At 45.4% G+C, this 19,879-nt stretch overlaps 1 protein-coding gene across 5 annotated transcripts in view; it reads right to left on the reverse strand.

The window, feature by feature from the left end:
- PDZD2 (PDZ domain containing 2) overlaps nt 1-19,879 on the reverse strand; it is a 1,178,280-nt gene that overhangs the window by 54,205 nt on the left and 1,104,196 nt on the right. For all 5 annotated transcript variants that reach the window (XM_085630570.1, XM_085630578.1, XM_085630563.1 and 2 more), the window contains 3 exons: nt 13,365-13,466; nt 8,544-8,814; nt 6,010-6,138 (listed from right to left, as the gene is read on the reverse strand). In XM_085630570.1, coding sequence (XP_085486696.1) covers nt 6,010-6,138; nt 8,544-8,814; nt 13,365-13,466 — 502 coding nt within the window. The remainder of the gene's footprint in view (nt 1-6,009; nt 6,139-8,543; nt 8,815-13,364; nt 13,467-19,879) is intronic.

Consider the following 19,879-nt stretch of genomic DNA (forward strand, 5'->3'; position numbering starts at 1 on the left):
TGTTCCAGCCATGTCCAGAGGTGCAGAGCCTCCTGACATAGGGTCCACGACCCCACCCCGCCCTGTTTGTTGCAGTACCACATGGCGGTGGTGGTGTCTGTGAACACCTGCACTACTCTTCCCCAGACAGAGGGAAGGAATGCCTTCAGTGCAAGTCAGATCGCCCGAAGCTCCATAAGGTTGATATGGAGGCGGGACTCCGCCTGAGACCAGAGGCCTCTGATCTCCGCCTTTCCCATGTGACCGCCCCATCCCAGGAGGGACGCATCCGTCACCACTGTGTGCTCCAGTTGGGGAAGGGAGAGGGATCTGCCATTGACCCAATGCCGGTTTGTGAGCCACCACTGCAACTGTCTTGCAGTGCCCTCTGAGATCTGGACGGACTCGGACAGGTTCCCCTAGTGCTGCGCCCACTGGAACTACAGGTCCCACTGCAGAGCCCGCATATGCCATCTGGCATGATCGACCAGCAGGATGCAGGAGGCCATGGGGCCCAGCAGCCTCAGGGTCAGCCTGACAGAAACCCAGGATAGAGGCCCAAAGATCGGAATCAGAGCCTGAATAGCCTGGACTAGCCATTCGGGAGGATAGACCCGAAAGAGCGTCGTATCCACAACCGCTCCGATGAAGAGGAGCTTCTGAGAGGGAATCAGGTGCGACTTAGAGCACATTGATGGAGAACCCCAGCAAATGCAGGAGGTCGGCCGTAGAATGGAGGTGGGAGATGACTGCCTGGGGCGATCCCGCCTTCAACAGCCAGTCGTCGAGATAGGGGAAGACTGGAACCTCTGATCTGCACAGATGATCTGCGGCCACCATCATCACTTTCGTGAACACCCGAGGGGCGCTGGTAAGGCCAAAGGGGAGCACAGTAAACTGAAAGTGCTCGTGGCCTACCGTAAATCGCAGGTAGTGCCGGTGGGCCGTCAGGACGGGAATATGGAAATATGCGTCCAGCAGATCCAACGCTACCATCCACTCTCCAGGGTCGAGGGCAGACAAGACCTGAGTCAGAATTAACATCTTGAACTTCTCCTTCCGGAGGAGGCGATTGGCGTTATGGAGGTCTAAGATAGGACGCAGGCCCTTGTCCTTCTTGGGCACCAAAAAGTAGTGGGAATAAGAACCACGATCTACTTCTGGCGCAGGAACGCGCTCGATGGCTCCCCTGGCCAAGAGGGCCACAACTTCCTGTTGAAGAAGTGCCAAGTGATCCCCCGACATGCGCTGGTACTGGGGTGGCATGGCTGGAGAGGTAGTCTCGAAGGGGAGTGAGTAGCCCCTTTGGACTATCTGTAAAACCCACCTGTCTGTAGTGATGGTGCTCCAGTGGGGGAGGTGATGGCGAATCCTGCCGTCGACTGGCGTTTGATGGGCCTGAAAAACCAGACTAGGAAGGTTTGGAGGCAGTGGTGGAGGTAGACTGACCCGCCTGCTGGGACAGTTGTTGCGCAGGCCTGTGGCTCTGAAGAGAATGTGTTGGGGCGCCCCTTCCGTGGCCACGAAAGGAACGAAAGGCAGAAGCCGGTGGAGAACAAATGGCCGAAAGGCCCAAGGACTTGGTCGTAGCCCGTGAGTCCTTAAAACGCTCAAACGCACTATCCGCCTTGTTGCCAAAAAGGTGAATGCCATCAAAGGGCATGTCCATGAGTGTGTTCTGGACATCCCCCGAGAAGCCATTAGTCCTCAGCCAGGCATGGCGATGGAGCATCACTGTCGTGGAAATTGCTCTGTCGGCGGTGTCAAGACCACATCGAATTGTGAACTTGGCTGCATCTCTCCCTTCAGCAATAGCCTGAGAGAGCACTGTCCAGGCCTCCTCCGGACACTGAGGCAGCACCTGTGCCACCGTATCCCACACAGAGTGGGAATAACAGCCCAAGAGGCATGCGGTGTACACAGACCGCAGCCCTGAACTGGCGGAAGAAAAATGAATCTTCCCAAACTGTTCCAGTCTCTTGGATTCCCTATCCGGGGGTGCGGTAGGGAAGGCGCTTTGGGACGTGGAGGCTTGGACAACCAAGCTCTCAGGGGTGGGGTGTTGGGAGAGGAAAAGAGGGACGCCCGGGGCCGGGCGATGGCGTAGGGCCACGTTCCTGTTCACAGGAGCCCCTGTGTTGGGCCTGGACCAGGTGCACAAAAGAACGTCCGAAAGTGCATCATTAAAAGGCAGCAGTGGCTCCGCAGAGGTAGCTGCCGGCTAAAGCACTTCTGTCAGGTTAGTCCTGATGGCCACTGTAGGGAGTTGGAGGTGGAGGGCCTCCGCCGCCCTAAGCAACACCACTGCATAACTTGCACCCTCCTCCATAGCCACGGTAGGAGGAGTGAGCATGCCAATGTCAGGAGAGGTGTCCAGAACACTGGCATACCCCAGTTCCTCTGCCCAGTCTGGGTCATACTCACACTGAGTTGTGAGAGGGTCATTAGTCCCCTCACAGTCCTCCCCTTCCTCCGAAGGATGATGAACAGGCCTAAAATAGGGAGGCTAGACATAGGGATAAAAATACCCCATCGGCGTCAGAATTGGCGTTGAGCGACGCCGTACCGACTCCGTGTCCACATCAGGGGGGAGACCGGGGGCGACGTCGTCGGGTGCCACGGGCGACGTCGGAGGTGGTGCCAGTGGGGTCGACGTCAAGGGAGGTGTTACGAGGACAACCGGCGTCGACCGGGATCCAGGCCTGGATTCTAGGGGGCCCTGCGGTGCCAGAGCCGGAGCCGCCGACAGTAAAGGGCGAGGACCCCCAATTGGGCCCGCTGGGCTGAAGGCGCGCCGGCAGGGCCCGACAGCCCAAAGAGGTAGGCCATGGCTGACAGAAATTCCTGCAGCTGGGCTGGAGTCGCCGACGGACCCGGGAAGGGTGGGTAGGCCGACGGCGACACCGTAGGCTCCGCCAGAGCCATGGGGGAGGCACCACCCACACCCTCAGCCGCGTCGCGTGACGGGAAGTCAGTGAGCTACTACGCTTTTTCGACTTCTTGTGATGCTTCGTCTTACCTGACCCAGAGTGCGAAGACTTCGATCCCGACGAACGATGGTGATGGCTCCGTGACCTCGACCTCCCACAGGACCAGGGCCTTGAACTGCTCGGAACCGACTGCCGGACTTCAAGAAACTTTCGGGACCGCTCCAGCAAAGTCTTCGGCGCCATGGCGCGGCAGTCAAGGCACGACTTGGGGTCGTAGTCACGCCCCAGGCAGTAGAGACACACGCGGTGCGGGTCCGTCACCCACATCATACCATGACAGTCTTCGCAAGACTTGAAGCCGGGCATCCCTACGGCACCAGGAGTTGATCGACTCGAAAAAACAGAGACAAAAAACATAAAAAAGACTCAGTCAAAAAATGACTGGGGATATCGCTCTCTCGGATCTGCGCTTGCTGGCGCAGAAAAAGATAGAACTGACGTCAGTGTGAGAGGGCGGCGCCTAAGTAGCTGTCGTGACGTCATCTCGGTGACCACGACACCAACGACGGACGTGGAGCCACACAACGCCACCTTCTGAAGCGCAGGGGTACTGCTGACGAAAACTTTCCGGATCCAGTCTGACGCCTGGGGGTCATTCTAAGGTAAGGAATCTATTACTCTGTGTTTCTTTCAGATAAGTTGGACGCATGCAATCATGACCCTTATCCTGATAAAACCCAACAGATGATCCAGCCGTTCTTGACATTCTGGACCATTATCCTTCCTGCTGGAGCCAATCAAAATGTTGGAGAAGCATAAATAAATGTAATTCTCTCCATATTCTCACAATCCAATAAGACCCTTGCGGATGCTAATTTTAGTTTCAGAGCTACGCATAGCACTAAGTCAGCTCTAAAATGAGTGGTGGACGAGATAAGGTGGAATTTGAATAATGGAGGCGATGCAGGTCTTATTCTCTTAGATCTTTCAATTGCCTTCAACACCATCCCTCACAGGACCCTACCTAAAAGGCTCTCAGGGATAGCAGTCATAGTACAGTCCTTACTTTGGCTCAGTGCTTATCTCCAAGTCACATGCAAAGTGCCACTCATTTAAATATTTAGGTCACGTCATTGGCCAAACATCCATTTCACTGGGTTACATTTTGCAATGGATGCTGATGATACCCAGTTGATTTATATGATGGTTTGATATCACAGGTTTAAAAAGATATGTCTCTAAGTCACAACAAAATGGATTTCCAATAATGCTCTATAACTTGACCCAGATAAAACAGAGGTTTTGTTTTTTTGTCAAAACAAGACAATTTGGTGGGTGGTTGGTGGCCCATGGAATTGGGAGTCTCTCTGTTACCCAACTCAGTTGTGGAGAATCTTGGGGTGCAACTTGATGGGAGACCCTCTGTTACCCAACTCAGTGGTGCGGAACCTAGAGGGGTATCTTGATGACAGGTTATAGCCCAACACCAAGAAAATAAAACGGTGTCTACAGTGTTTGTCCAACTTAAGTTGTTGAAACCAAATATCCAGTGCTTGAATTTACAAGGGTGGAAAAGTGCTGTACAAGCCTTAACTCTCAAGACTGGATTACTGTAACAGCCTCTACTTGGGCATTTCTAACACAGGACTGTCAAAATCTAATTTGCTGCAAAATGCAGCGATTTGCTTGGTGTTCAGACCTAGGGGAAGGACACGTAATGCAGTTAGACATAAACTACATTGGTTGCCTAATGAGAAACGGATCCTACTAAGATCCCTGTGTATGGTCCATCGGGCAATCCACAAGAGGGGGCCACAGTGCCTGCAGGGAGTTTTTCTAATTATATTCCAAACCAACTTCTTTGTTCAGGCAAAAAACATAATAATGGTGATTCGCACGTTTAAAAACTCACTTTTTGGAGGCATAGCCAATTGAGAAGGAAAACACTGGTATACATTGCCGCAAACCCTAAAATACATTTCTTCGCACCTTAACATTCAGAAAGGAACTTAAAACCCTGCTTTGTGGTCAAAAATGATTTTGAGATATTGTTGTGCAGTGACGGTCTTAGCTCTCAGTGCCAGGATGCTCTTTACTATTAGTAGTCTGCGCTTGCAAAAATTGTCAACAGAACATAAAAATATATTAGGTATGAAGGTAACAGTACTTCTTTCAATATTTCATATTCTCATGTCTATTAAATACAGTGTAAGAGGATTCTGAAACTAACCAAAGAACTATTTTACAAACCCTTTACAGTAACCTATGTATCATTTGACCCACAATACTTCCCTAATGCATGCTCTCTATTATTGCTTTCCCAGGTGATTTCCCAAAAAACAGGCAGATTTTCACTCACACATACAGTCTACTTTGGCACCCGATAAGTACTGCTTCTGATACCACTGGTGTTCTTTTTCTTGTTGGCAGGCCAGCAGCAAATAGGGTGAGCAGGATCCGTGGTTTTGCCCTAGGCAGGCTGGCAAAAACTAAAGAACTGCATTTCAGCTGGGCAGTTCCCACCTGCGGGCTCAGCCTCACCCCAGCTCCTTTGGGGCCAGACCATATGTGAGGTCCAGATGCTGCTTGCCTGTTGGTTTCATTTGAAAGTTAAACTTTCAGCGTGGCCCAGCAACACATGCACATAGTAGTGCCCAAGTGGCGAGTAGAAGCTGGCATGCCTGTGGCACTTGCCATTCGCATAATAAAGTGACATCACCATGTGTTAACCATGCCCAGTACAGAAAAATGTTTAGGACTGGGCAGGCCGCAGGCCTGTGAGAAGAGGTAGGTGGACAGTCGCAGCCTAAGACATTTTTACTAGGTGGCTTACCACAATTGCAGGACCACCACCACCCTCGATTTGGGACAGAAGAGTCCTGGTCCCCAAAAGTGAGTGAAAGTGGGGTCCAGCATCTACCAGCGGGAATTAACTACCACTTAGAATCCAGTAATAGAATGCTGGTACTACTGGTGCAAGTCATCTACTAAGAGGTCCTTCAAAATCTAGGAGAGGTTAGTCTGCATTTTAGTGACCGGTGTGTTCTGGACATGTTATGGAAAATGAAGGATAATAAGATATGACAAAAAATTTCCATACCTTTAAATATTCTCTTGATAAACAGAGGCCTGTCGCCATAGATAGAAGCCTTTCCCCCATCCAGGCTAAACCCTAAGCCAGCAGAGGTCTTCAAAAGCTCCACACATGTTGCGTCGATCAGTTCAGCACCTGAGAGGCAAGCAAGGAAAGTTAATCACTGCTCAAGGTAACAATACTGGCTAGAACTGTCATCTCTGAACATGAATCCCCCTTGCATTAGGATGGCTTTCTCTATGGAAATAATGCCAAAGCAATAGTGTGGCAGGATACACAAGGAATCAATAAAACACACTTTCTAAAAAACAAATCTGATTATGGAATGTAAGAAAGTTAATTATTAAATAAGACAATCAGGGATAAGCCAATGTAACCATGTTTTAGGGGTCAGAACACATACACTGGGCAGCTCCTATGTGCAGAGACTAAAAACCACCAAAAAAGGGGGCTGTCCATGCAAAAAGGCCATTTAATTACACAGGCCTCCCTAGATAAAAAGGCAAGAAGCAACAGCCATTCATTTGGGCGGTTCTCATGGTTTTAATCAGAAAAGATGTAGAAAAGCCCTTTGCATTGGCAAGATTAGTTCCAGCCTCACACCCTAGTGATAGGTCTGCTCCCTGTGTGGAGGTGCACAACCCTCATGTTCTGTCTCTGCAGGACTGCTATACTATTTAGCTGAACCCCAGCCCCTAACCTAGTCCATTGGGACCCCTTCTCATCTACAGACCCCAACTGGGATAGAGCCTACCCATAGAGGCCTCCTAGCAAGTGCATAGGATCATCATGGCCAACAACGTAATGTGGCTCATCCGGTCTCCGAGGTCAGACTTCTGTCCCTCGTGAGGCCAGCTTGACCAAAGAAGGTCGCTGGTAGCTGTCAGTGTTAGGAAGTAGGCCCTTAGCTATCCACTGTCAGGTGCATGCTCCAATCTGGTGCCCTGAGTCGACTCACTTCCAGCCGTTGGGTTGGCCAGGAGTTGCCCAATTGCTCTGGAGGTCCCTTTGGCCTCTTGGGTTTTCTAGAGTCAGGTTCTACAATCTCAAGTTGCAGATATCCTCCTTCCGCTCTCACTTTTATCATCTCACAGACTCTACCCTAGACTGAGCAAGTCCTAGCTGTTCAAGACTTCTAGGATGGACACACAGTCCCCCTTAAGGGTAACCCACTCTCTCTATGTCTTGTAGGAGTCTGTCTGACGTAGCTCCTGTGTTGTAAAAAGATCATCATCTCATAAACCACCTGGAATATACCCAAACTACACCACAATATGAAGTAGAAAACAAACCCTCTACTGGTAAGCGTGTAATAGACGAACCACATGGGGTGTAGGGTAACACACTACAGATTCCCTCTCGTACACAGCAATACATCACATATAATTCTTCATTTTCAGCAATTAGGAGCCTTCTCAGGGTAACAAACCAAACTGAGAAAGCTAAAACAAGCATGCGTATTCCAACACCTAATCTCCAAATAATAGAGTATAATGGGCTTCTCAACAGACCACAAGCACCACCATTCAGGAAGAGCCCACACCTCCTTTTAGATGACAGGTCCGTGTCTGGGATGCAAATAGGGCATCTACCAGGATCTCCATGAACAAGGCTTGAGTATTGCTCCCTGGATCATAATGCTTCACATTTGGTAATCCCACTCGCTTTACAAGACTTAACTATACCCTTAACTAAATCCATGTTCCTTCAAAACACAGATGTGATCTAAATTACATTTATTAGATAATTTCCCCAAGATATGCTAAGTTGCTGCCACTGGCTTGTTTCTGGATCCAACTGATTAACCTATTTAATGTGTTTATATATGTTAAAGAATTTAACGTATTATAGTAAGGAGATGTGACACACACTAGTGAACACCAAGAGAAGTGCAATGAGACTATTCTGCCAAGCCAAGAAGTTGATCAGGAGAGAGCAGCGTCCATCTTCTGCGGTTAGATCATGTGCTGACATGGCCGTAAGCTCACTCTCAGATGCCCATTAGTCCAAAAGGGACAAATTCCTGCAAATGTTTTTACCTGTCTGTTTTACCTGCGTCACAAATGCCACTGTAATTTAAATAAATTGTGATCCTTTTTCCAAACTGTGGCACATACCTTAACAGTACTTTCACCCAAAATATTATTGAGTAAGAAAATAAAAATGCCAAATCTGGCTTTTGTTTATCCCTAAAGTGTTTTAGAGGAATGTGGAATTGAGGTTTTCTTTGACAGATCCTGCACTTTAATTCACCTTCTTTGGCTTCCTGGATTTAGTGTTTTCAAAAGCATAATAAATCAATGCATTTTTTTTATCATAAACATTCTAAGAAACCATAAAATAGCAATTCCTCAGGAAATATGAACAAAGATCCAAGTGCAGAACAATGCATAGCAGGATTTTAAAATTCTAGCAATGTTTTCCGAAATGGTGAGCCACATGCAGGTGGGCTATTGATTATTATCAAGCACCTCCAAGAACAACCGCAGTTTTCTTATCTGTGAAGAACACTTCCACCCAGTATTGTTCTGAGCACATACCTTTTCCTAGGTCCCTGCAGACATCTTCTCCAGGTGCCAGAATTGTCCACCCCACAGCAGATGGATCTGGCCGGGCAGACCTGAGACCTCCAGGTATCACTTTTTTGATTACAACGATGGCAGATTGGCAAAGTTTCGCCTGATGAAGAGCAGTGAGAGCCTCCCCATGCACCGATCCCCCAAGAGGGACACCATTTATAGACAGGATGCAATCTCCACGCTCAATGCTTCCTTCTTGAGATGCTGCACCTTTTGAAAACACCCTGTGTACCTGCAGTATAAAACAAAGAATCCCCAGGTTACTTTACCAAAACATTTACTCCACTGTGTTAACAGAAAAGGCCAAAGTAAGGGAGAATGATGTCTGTTCAGGCAGTCTAAGTAGAAGAGAACACATGCATTAAATGCTGAGCAGACACAAATATTAATGGCTGAAGTGATGCCCCATAAAATACCATATGCACAATCTCACTTGAAATATTTCCACATGCACAATATTGGTTTACAGTAGGGCTACTTGTGAGTGTAATGTAAGTTTCTTATATGGAGTCAAAATTGGAGCTACATCAGAACATTATTGCTACAATATTCTGTCACTAAAACAAAATGACCATAAACATAATGCTGTGCACTGTTATAACTGCAATAATTTGGTACATGTCCAATAAAACGACCACTGGCTAAGGTACTGCAGTCCTTTCTCCACTTGCTTCAATGCACTACACTCTAGAGAGTATCCAGCTCTGCCTCCTATTAACTATCCAAAACATTTTTATTTTGACTGATTTTACATCAACCATGCATTCTAAGGGTAGCAGCATGAGTTTACTACCCTTTCTGAATATTTACCAATGCTAATCCTGAGCCACCCCCTCACCTAAAGTGTGCACTATAGATCCACACTTCTGCTGAAAAATTCTGAAATCCATTTCTGTATTTTATCTAAGATATATTTATTTGTTACCTTAAAACATCTTCACTTCTTGGGATATCTGATGCAAATCGTGGGAACACTCCCCTATACACCCCAAAAGTGATGGAAAAGTATTGAGTATTGTCAACATATGAAGTTTAAAGTCAACTTCATTGTGTACAATTTACTTTGGGTCAATTTAATAAAATAAACTGTGTATTGCAATTTCTTTTAAAAAGAGTTCCCCTTCCATATGCTTTGTAAGTAAAATGAGTAAAAAGAAGGCAAGATAATAGGGTTGGAACATGTGCCCTGTAATGTTAAGCGATAACTATTATTCACATCACACACATGAGCCTAATGATGACTTGAAGGCATGGGGCGTGACTCTAGAGTTCTGGAGAACAAAGATTTTGTGGAATATCTAGTTTAACACAAAAGTATCCCCCTTAACGCCTTTCTTGCTCTTTAATGATCTCCCATTGGTTTTAAACATCTAGAAAGACCATTCAACAACTTCACAAATTAATTGGCCACGGTATGTCCAACTACCTAAACTTTCTTGCTTTAAGGTATTTTCGTCTGAGGCTGTGGCTAGATCTAATGGTTACAATAGGTGATAGTTCTAAAAAGCGGATTTCAAATAGTATGGGCCCTTGTTCCACATCACACCGTGGTCCAAGGCAGGTGAATTAAACTGTACACGATGTTTCCCCAAAGTGAGTCCATACCCTTAGTTCAAAGCTGACTTTTCATAGCATACGTTTGAACCGGCTTGACTCTAGAAGATTATCAGGTGGCAGGGATATAATAAAAACTGCACTTGCATAGTTTAATGTGAAGAATGTGGGTGCTCTGGTGAATAAATTCTGCTGTAAGTGTAAAGGAAAGGAATAGAATTCTTAGTTAACTTCAATCGGTTACAAATTATATACACATCAGATACTTATTTTCATAGATAGATTGCTAACAAAATACATCTCAGATTTTTATTATTTTACTACTGGAGTTGTCTGTGTAGGTTTCACTAGCATTTTAGGGTTCCTTAATGTAGCTAGAGAAGGAGAAGACGCTAACTCAACTCTCTGTCGTGGATCTTTTAAGAGGCAGCCTGCTTTTCCCATATACTGGATAATACACCAGAGTCTCTGCTGGTTACTTTAGGAAACTGCCCTATTCTCCCCCAGCTGCCTCATGAGCTCAGTGTCATAGCTTACATTTGACTCTTAGTCCATGATTTCTAGGAAAGCACAATGCTCACTCTGTTGAAAACAGATGACCGCTCCAAAATGATAGGAACCGCCCAATGCACACAATTGCTGTACTGTACCATAATAATTTATTTTTCATCTTTCAAGCTGACTCCATCCCATGTCCCGATAGAAACTTGACTTCCAGGTATTGAGCAAAACTCTCTAACATGTGAGTCTAGACAATATGTTCTACCACCTTCGACACAATAGGCCAATTCGAAATTGGATGCATAGCTGCTAGGCTGCTAGTCCCGTCAGCGTTTTTCATAAGTGCCATAGTTGCAAGTTTAAGGGCCAGGGATCACTGCTTCATTACAGAAATTATTAACAATCGTGGATATTTGAAGGTCTTCAACCAAAGCTGAATACCCAAGCACCGCAACAGTGAATCAGTTTCTTCCTTTTTGGGAAGACAAGAATCAATACTGATTTCAGTTCATTTCTTTAAATTTGCAAATGCCTGAACTTTAGGTTGATATGATGGACTTGATGAAGTTCCCCAAGCTTACCAATCAGCCTAACTTTCTGCACAAGCTGATTCAGACGTTAGGTATATATGGAAGGCCTCCATTTAATGTCTAAGCGCACATGCTGAGTTACATTCCCGAAACTTTCTTTGCATTTGAGTTTTCTCTCAGCACAGGGGGATCCTTGCAAGCTTGATCAGTAACCAGTGAAAATGCATGACCTCCAGTGCGAGCTCTCTTGAATTTGGTAATATCAACATAGTGTAAGATACTGGAGTGGACGGATTCCATGGAGGTTTGTAAGGAAAAGAAAGAGTCCATGTAACATTTAGAAAGCACACTGCATATGGTTTATTGGCAGAAGCCTATGGCTGTGCGACTGCGCACATGGAGCCGGTGAAGGAGAGAGGGATGAGCAGAAGTCTTGGGTTTAGCTCTGGAATGAGAAGGGCAGGCACATTCTGAATAAATTGCAAGCAATGTTGCCTTGCATTCTAATTGCTGGTACGTTTGTCTCAGTTGCCTGCTACTGGGACTAGACCACTGCAGTTTGTGATTGATTAAGGAACCTATTTTTTTTGTTGATGGTCGCGGGTGTCTGATTTCTCCGTAAGGGACTGTCTTGCTTTGTTCCTCTTTGTTGCCATAACTTACCTTCTCTCAGCCAGTCCTCATTATGCCTAAAAGTCTAACTTCAATTCATTTTTGTAGTTTTGTACTTACTAGTTGTAGAACTAGCAGTATTATTGAAAGCGGTAGCGATGACCCTTAAAGTGGCCCCAGTAGTGTTAATATTGGTAATGTCAATAGTCATTGTAACTGTAGAAGTAGCACTAGTGGGAAACAAAGCACCGCTAATAGCAGTTTCAGCTTTACATTTTGCAGGAAAAATAATTAGGTGATAGTAATAGGACCAATGGTCGCATTACAAATAATAGCAGTTAAGTGGCTCCAGTGCTGGCAATAATTATAGTAGTAAGTGGCACACTACTAGTGAGACCAGTATTAGTAGTAGAATCCTACTGGTAGCAGTTCAGGAGTACTTCTCGTTATGGTAATACATTAGGTTGTAGTGGGTGCAGTACTTATTTCGTTCATTGTATTCTAAGGGAAAGAATTAGTAGTAGCTACCATAGACATTGCAGCAGTAGTGGTAGTAGTAGTGATAACGGCAGGCTTACTATTGAATAATATGATATATAAATTCACTCAGGAAATTAGATGAAACTTAACTAGGAAATGGTCTTAAGGTAAGGGGACAATGAATGCTAATTTGCTGTTTTGATTAACAGGGAGTAGAAGAAATGTTCTCCCTAAACTTGGAAGGCAAGAGGTCCCCGTCTTCTGTATCTATAAACAACCTAACTTTAACATAGTAAATATGCATAAATACTGGCATAAAACTGCATGCTAACTTAATGTATGGCCTTAATAAAATATGTAATATGAATAGATTAATACAAGATCTATGATTTAACTTTACACTAATATTCTTGGATATATTTATTATTATTTTTTAATGAATATAGACATTAATAGTTGATCAAGACATTTAATATTTATGTTCCTACTGCAAATCTGTGGCCACCCGCTCTGTCTTTCCTCCTACTCTATGTGTAAACCCCTGCGCCATGCATTGGTCTAGTTCTTGGGGTGATTTTGCACAATAGCAGCCGCGCCCTTTTACCACCCACGTCATAAGGCCTCCCTCGCTTAACTCAGGCACCGCGCTGCCAGCCAGGTAGTGCTTAAGTTTCTCTATGGCACTAGCCAGCTGAGCCTGTCAGCACACATGGCCTGCAGCACCAGCCTTCTGACTGAAGACGCCTCAGTGGTGTTTCCATCCTACCAGGGACAGGCCACAGCACACATGGCTTGCAGCACCAGCCTTCTGACTGATGACGCCTCAGTGGTGTTTCCATCCTACCAGGGGCAGGCCACAGCACCCATGGCTTGCAGCACCAGCCTTCTGACTGATGACGCCTCAGTGGTGTTTCCATCCTACCAGGGGAAGGCCACAGCACCCATGGCTTGCAGCACCAGCCTTCTGACTGATGACGCCTCAGTCCTGTTTCCATCCTACCAGAGGCAGGCCACAGCACACATGGCTTGCAGCACCAGCCTTCTGACTGATGACGCCTCAGTGGTGTTTCCATCCTACCAGGGGCAGGCCACAGCAATCACTTACAGACACACACTTCTGTTCCAGGTCGGCTCCGCCTGCAATGCTGAACCCCAGCCCAGAGCCGGCGTCTTTATTCAGTACCACAAAGTACACGTCTTCTTTCCTCTGCAGAGAGAAAAACACAATGAAAGGAGCCGTCAGAATGGACTTTGAACAGGCACATCCAAGCAGCAAGCGTGTCACAATCGTATTTGTGGTTCTTATGTAGAGGGCGCATTATGTGTGAAGAGCATGTAAACTCAATGGTGTGCCCTCCTGTCCTGGCGGCAGACAGCAGCCCCACACATCTAATCTTGGAATGGTCCACCACACAGCACAGTCTGACCCTCATTAATCAAACGTTTCCAGTACTTTACGAAGGATAAAAAACACATCTCTACAGAGACCACCCTGCCTCGTGTACTTCTGCCAGCCTTGCTCCATGATGTATTAACCACAACTGGATAATGGCCGCAAGTGCTGGCTCAGAATGAGCTTTTTTGTTACCTTAATGTCAAAACCGTCCCTTCTTCAAAGTGTAATACAAACAGTAATCTGCATAATCGCACTTAACAATTTCACAACACAGGCGTATGCAAGAATAATACTTGCATCCCTAAATATATCATCAAACGATTTCATGTGGAGAAATATGTTCCAGGTTTACTTCAGTGTGTTCTGAATTCATTTTCCATATTCTCCAACTTTCAGTGCCAGTTCAAGGGAATGTCTATGGTGCGGCGCCACCATAATATGGGGTGCCATACAGCCACTTACAAGCTGGAAAAGTGGCCCCTTTGAGTTGTAGTCAAAATGAAAGTTCTCTTCCAGCAGTGTTTTACAGTGTGACTGTATCTACACCAGCATAAGTTATACACCAGTCTTAACTCTGAAACTTCCATGACTCCAAAGTTGTATGACACTTTAATGTGACTGTAAGGCACCCAGGTCCAGCAACCCCTGCCCATTTCAAGCACCGGATGTCTGCCTCTGAGAAAGGCAGAGGGACTAATCTAATGAGTGCTCCAAAATGGCGGTGGGGTGGAGCGCCTAGAAGGACGTCGCAAGCGCGAGTTCTGTTAGAGGCTTCCCGCCTCCTGTTCCCAACATACCAACATTGCCGGCTTACTGAGAAAGATACATGGAACAGTGAGAGGGAGATCATGAAACGGGGCCCCCACCAGGTCAGGCATTCTGAGCCGGGTAACAGCAGTCCTGGGCGGAATGAGATGCAGCATTGCAGCTCTGGTCAGTACCCAACTGCCTGACTACTGCAGCAGAGATGCTGTTCTGCCACCGGCCTCAACCATTTACCCACAGGCAATGTGGGGTGGAGTGGGTGTGACGGTGCTTCCAGGAATAGGCTTCAGGCTGAGGACAAGAGGGCTTTTCCTGATGGCCTGGGAGCTGCTGGCTCCCACGATTCAAGCAATTAGGCCGTGCATGAGAGATAGTGCTTCTGCATCCCATGGTTCGAGGAGTGGGTCACCTAGACCCCCTTTGTTCTCTTTGAGCCTGCCATGTCTCATTTAGAAAGCACACAACATCTAGACTGCTAACCTGCAGTGAAATCCAGGCTCAGTACACCATTACGCAAATAGTGAGTGACATGTTGGAAGTAAAGACTGCTGCCTGCCAGTATATCATAATTTATCTATCACAAAAGCATATGCAATTTTAGAATTGTTTCTTCCAGTCAAGTCCTGAAGAATATGACATCCTACATCTGAACGCCACACTAATCCAGAGACAAACTTGGCTTACACCAACCACTTAAAGTTGAACCCCAACAGAACTGAACTACTACTTTTCTTCCATAACAACCACCCTCTACCAATCCAAGATTGATTCAAGAATGTGGATGCTCCGAGTTGCTCTCTCACACTATCCAACTCTGTAAAGTCCTTGGCCATCACTCTGGACAAAAACATGTTGACCACATCAATAACCCAGCCAAAGGAACGCTCTACACACTAAAACACCTCTAGAAAATCAAACCATTCATTCCCCTGATGATTTCAAGATGGTAGTGCAATCTATAGTCCTCTCAAAACTGGATTATGGCAACGCCATCTACACAGGAACTCCGAAAATTTCCCTTGCCCCACTATGAACAGTTCTCAACACGGCTGCCCGGCTCTTAACAGGTTTTAAATGGTTTGAGTGCATCTCACCAGCCGTCAAGAACCTCAATTGGCTTCTCATCGAAGGAAGATGTACCTACCAGACTGCTTACATCACCCACCAAGACCTTCATACTCATAACCCCAACTATCTAGATACCAATCTTTGGAAAGCAGGAAGAGCCAGGACTCTGAGAAGCTCCAACTTACTTCTTCTCATATCTCCCAAACTGAAAAAGCACTCTCCCCAGACGCGCCTGTTCTCTGGAAATGCACCAAGGATCTGTAGATCAATCCCTAAACATGTCTGCTGCAACCCCTCCTTTTCCTGCTTCAAATGGGACCTTAAATACCTACTGCTCAACAAATACTTTAATATGCACACAAACTGAGTTATGTTCCCAAAGCTCACACCCTATCTGACTAGACCCGTTGCGGCAGTCGATTGATCATTTCAGCTGTCTACCATGTCATTCACTCCATTAACCTATGCTGTTCTAATGTCCTCGTATTGTAACTACCTTGACTGCCTAACGATTTTCTTTGTCTGTATATATGTATGTACTTCCATCAAACAATCTCACATTATAAGTAAAGCGCTCTGATACCTTCTGGTCTAGCTAGCGCTATATAACACCTATAAATAAATGAATAAATATACCTGTGGGGATGCTTTGACTCAACTCTTCTGCACTTTTGAATGACTACTTTTCCGGTGACATGGGAGGCAAGGGAGCCTGAACCGGAATGGCTCTGGCTGAATGGCAATGGACAATTTTCACCCAGCGAAGGTACAGGCTATATGTCTAGACATCCACATCCTACATTCCAGCTGTTGAACAAAATAGCAACTCCCTATATTACTTCGATGTCACCTGAAATATGTGCTCATAATCTAAAGTAATTATGTAATCTGTCAAATTTCTTAATATTCTAGGTTCATCCCTTATTACCACCACTGTATAGTGTACTTGCCTTGAGAAAGGACGGTTTATTTTCTCACAGATTATATTCTAGAATCAGTTGAAGGAAACAACTGGAACCATTCACTTACAGATTAACTATTGCATCTATGTAAAACCTTGTGCTCAGTGTAAAGTTGAATACCTTTGATTATAACTACTCCACATAAACAAATAGCATGGCATGCAATATGCTATTTATCACTGCTGTTGCGGGAAGAGAGGGTCACCATGACCCACTCAAAACATCTCTTGTGAGTCATAGCTCTTCCTCACAATCAACAACAGCAATAGGTAGCCCACTGTACTCTGCACATCTGTTTATAAACTATATATTAAATGTTTGGTTGTTTCTGAAGCATGAAATGTAGTAGCATAAAACCCATATTTCATAGTAGCCCAAGAAATCTTTTGTATTTTTCACGAAAATTGTATCATAATGACAGCCTTAGCAGAGCTTCACCAATGCCCATTGTTTAATTAGTAATGAAAAGCTTCAAACATAACTGAACTTAGCTATAGCTTATTGTTTAATTAGCAGTCTATTTATGAAAGCCAGGCTGGCAGCAGCTTTAGTAATCTCAGAGCATACTCAAGGACTCTTGTTTAATTAACAGAGCATTCATGAAAGCTGACCTTTCTTGTTGCAATCAGCATCCATTGTTAGCCCTGCCGTGCTATCACAGGCTGTTTTATCTAAAGCTCTGTATTCTTAACTGAATAATTGTATTTCTCTTCGTTTTACTTCAGACAATCGAACAGTATAGTCCAGTACTTCACTTATTGTTTTCAATAAACTTTTCCTTAATAAAAAATAAAAAAAGATGTTTCATGTTAATAAACATACAACTAACCATACTTAAATGTTAACAATGTAATATGGTAACTCCTGCACTGAAGTTTTTTGTGACCATAAAACGTACAAACCCCCTTTTATGAATTAGAAAGTCTTTCAGACTTGTAAAAAGGGTTTTGCGACCCTTTCTGAATGACAAATAGGAGGGGACATGAAAGAGGTATTTACGCCAACCCTTTGAAAAGTTACAACTCTAAAGTTGGGGTGGTATTTGGTTCACAAAGGGGGTGCAGTCCAGGGCCGGACTGGGAACCGAAACCTGCCCTGGCAAACTGCTCGGTCAGGACTGCGGCTTCCATCTTAAATCCTTCCAGTGGCCACAGTGAAAATGATGTAGAGCAAACTGTGTGGAAGCATGGGCCATCAAGAAAGGTTGGAAGAGAGAGAAAGCCACAAAGAAGGAAAAACCTCCAGAGGCAGAAGGAAGAAGTTCAGAGAAAAAAAATCAGGAGTTAGTGCAAAACCAAGCATGAGGATGCTAGACTATACAGGACTGAGTGGTGAGGAATACAGAATCAGGAGACTTGCAGGAATGTGCTGTGGCTTGTAATTTGCTTCAACCTGCAATGACATTGTAGGCGTCTGGAATTGGGTGGGGGGGGAGACGTGGATTAGGACTGAAGGGAGATCCTCGAAGAGTTAGATGGAATGCGGCTGCCTGCTGTACAGTTGGTGGTTCTACTATCTGAGATCAGCTTGATAAATATATCTAGGGTTACAACTGCTGTATCCTACAAGACAACATCTCAACACTGGCGACGAGGAACCAGATAGCAAAGTGAGGGTGGGATGCCGACTCCAGGCTGTTACTGTGAGTGAGCTCCTATAAACATAACTAAAAGGTCATAAAGGCCGTCTTGAATTAGGATTCCATGCTTCTTTACTCTGGGCTCATCTCCTGAAACTTCAAAGGGCCATCCTCTTCTACCATCCTATAACTTTAGACACAGAATCCACAGTCGGTCACCACAGGTTACTGACTCACTCTGATAACACCGGAGGCAGTGAGAAGTAGGATGCCCAGTGCCACCTTCAACAGCAACACAACAGTCTAACTGAATATGCTACGGACACAGATGCCTTTCCCTCCTTAATTACATAAAATGTACTACACAAAATTGGAATTATTCTGAGAGGTTACCATACACTGGACGGCAGCTACGGAAGCGACAGGTGCTGAAGTGTTATTATTAGGAATAATGTGCTAGGAGTCCTACTTAGGAATGCGAGACGGGGGATAGGCAAGCTGGAAAGGGCTACAGCGTTTGAGGTGCTGATGGAAGACCTGAAGGGAGAGGGCCGGACATCTGAGGCCTCCACCCCTGAGAGACCACCACAACAGGTGCACCCCCAGGCGCCAGGCCGAGATGAGGCTGGACTGCAGATCCCGGGAGATGGGGGACATATAACATAGTACCGCCTGAAGCGACAACATCTAGAGGGAGGCAGTGGGGAGGGGCCACCACGCACAACAAGGTACGGTGGGAGGCGACTTTCTGCGCTCAGTAGATGTAATCGGGAGACAGCAGTGCGGGGCGGGAGGGGGGGGGGTTAGTTATCTTGTTGGGGAAAAATGATGAGGGCGGGGGGGACTTTATGGCCTACATAGAAGACTACTCACCGAATGGAAGAAAAGCCAAATGGAAAGTGGACTTATTAAGACAACGATGTATGAAGTACGCAATGTAATACATTGATCCTGACAAGGTTATGCATACAATGGTACCACAGGGAGCCGAAGAATGTCTAACATGTAAAAGGCAATAAAGTTTGTTAAAAAAAAAAAAAAAATTAGGAATAATGTGCTAGAAAGGAGAAGTTTTATTTTCTGTCTCCAATGGTATATCACTTAGGATATTACCTGATCACCACAGGTAATGGAACTCTTTGACATTAAGTATTTTACTAAAAGCCAGAATACTGACAATGCTTTTGTGGCTTTTGTTAAGTGGAACATTTTGGCGACAGCAATGTGTTAGATTGACCTACAGATGCTCTACAGATAGTGCTTGGGTCACTGGGACATTCTCGTTCAACGTGCCAAAGTTGTGACAGACCTGTTATGATGAATTTCAAGTCCTATTGGGTCTTTACATTAAAATGGATCTTTACAATAAAATGCATCTTGGAAAGGAAAACTGTGTACAAAATAAGGCTGGACCCTAAATTAGGGTTGCTTGAGCACTATGAATTTAGGGTCTATCCTTACTGAAAAGTGGTTAAAGAGCTTAACAGTTTGAGTAGAAAGTGTCAGCGCATGGTATCCTGTGATGTCGGCACAACTCATAGTTCTCCCTGGCAGCTCCTCTGTCTGGTGCCCAGATCGGAACAAAGTTTGTGTCTGATGATAGACAAGAGCCACTACATGCTCCACTACAATTCATTTGAGTCCAAATGTGACATTTTCACCTTCTCCCAATCAAAAGTTATCACTTATTAAATGCCCCAGCCCAATTTTATCTAATGGAAGACATATGCCTTACATTACTGGAAAATGAATTTAGGAGTTTTTCACTACTGTGACATGTAAAACTTAGAAAAAAACATGTCCAGCGTTTTAAATACAGCACACCTTGCCTTATGGGCAGCTTAGGGCTT

Source organism: Triturus cristatus, chromosome 2_1 (genome assembly GCF_964204655.1).
Source record: "Triturus cristatus chromosome 2_1, aTriCri1.1, whole genome shotgun sequence".
Taxonomy (NCBI): domain Eukaryota; kingdom Metazoa; phylum Chordata; class Amphibia; order Caudata; family Salamandridae; genus Triturus; species Triturus cristatus.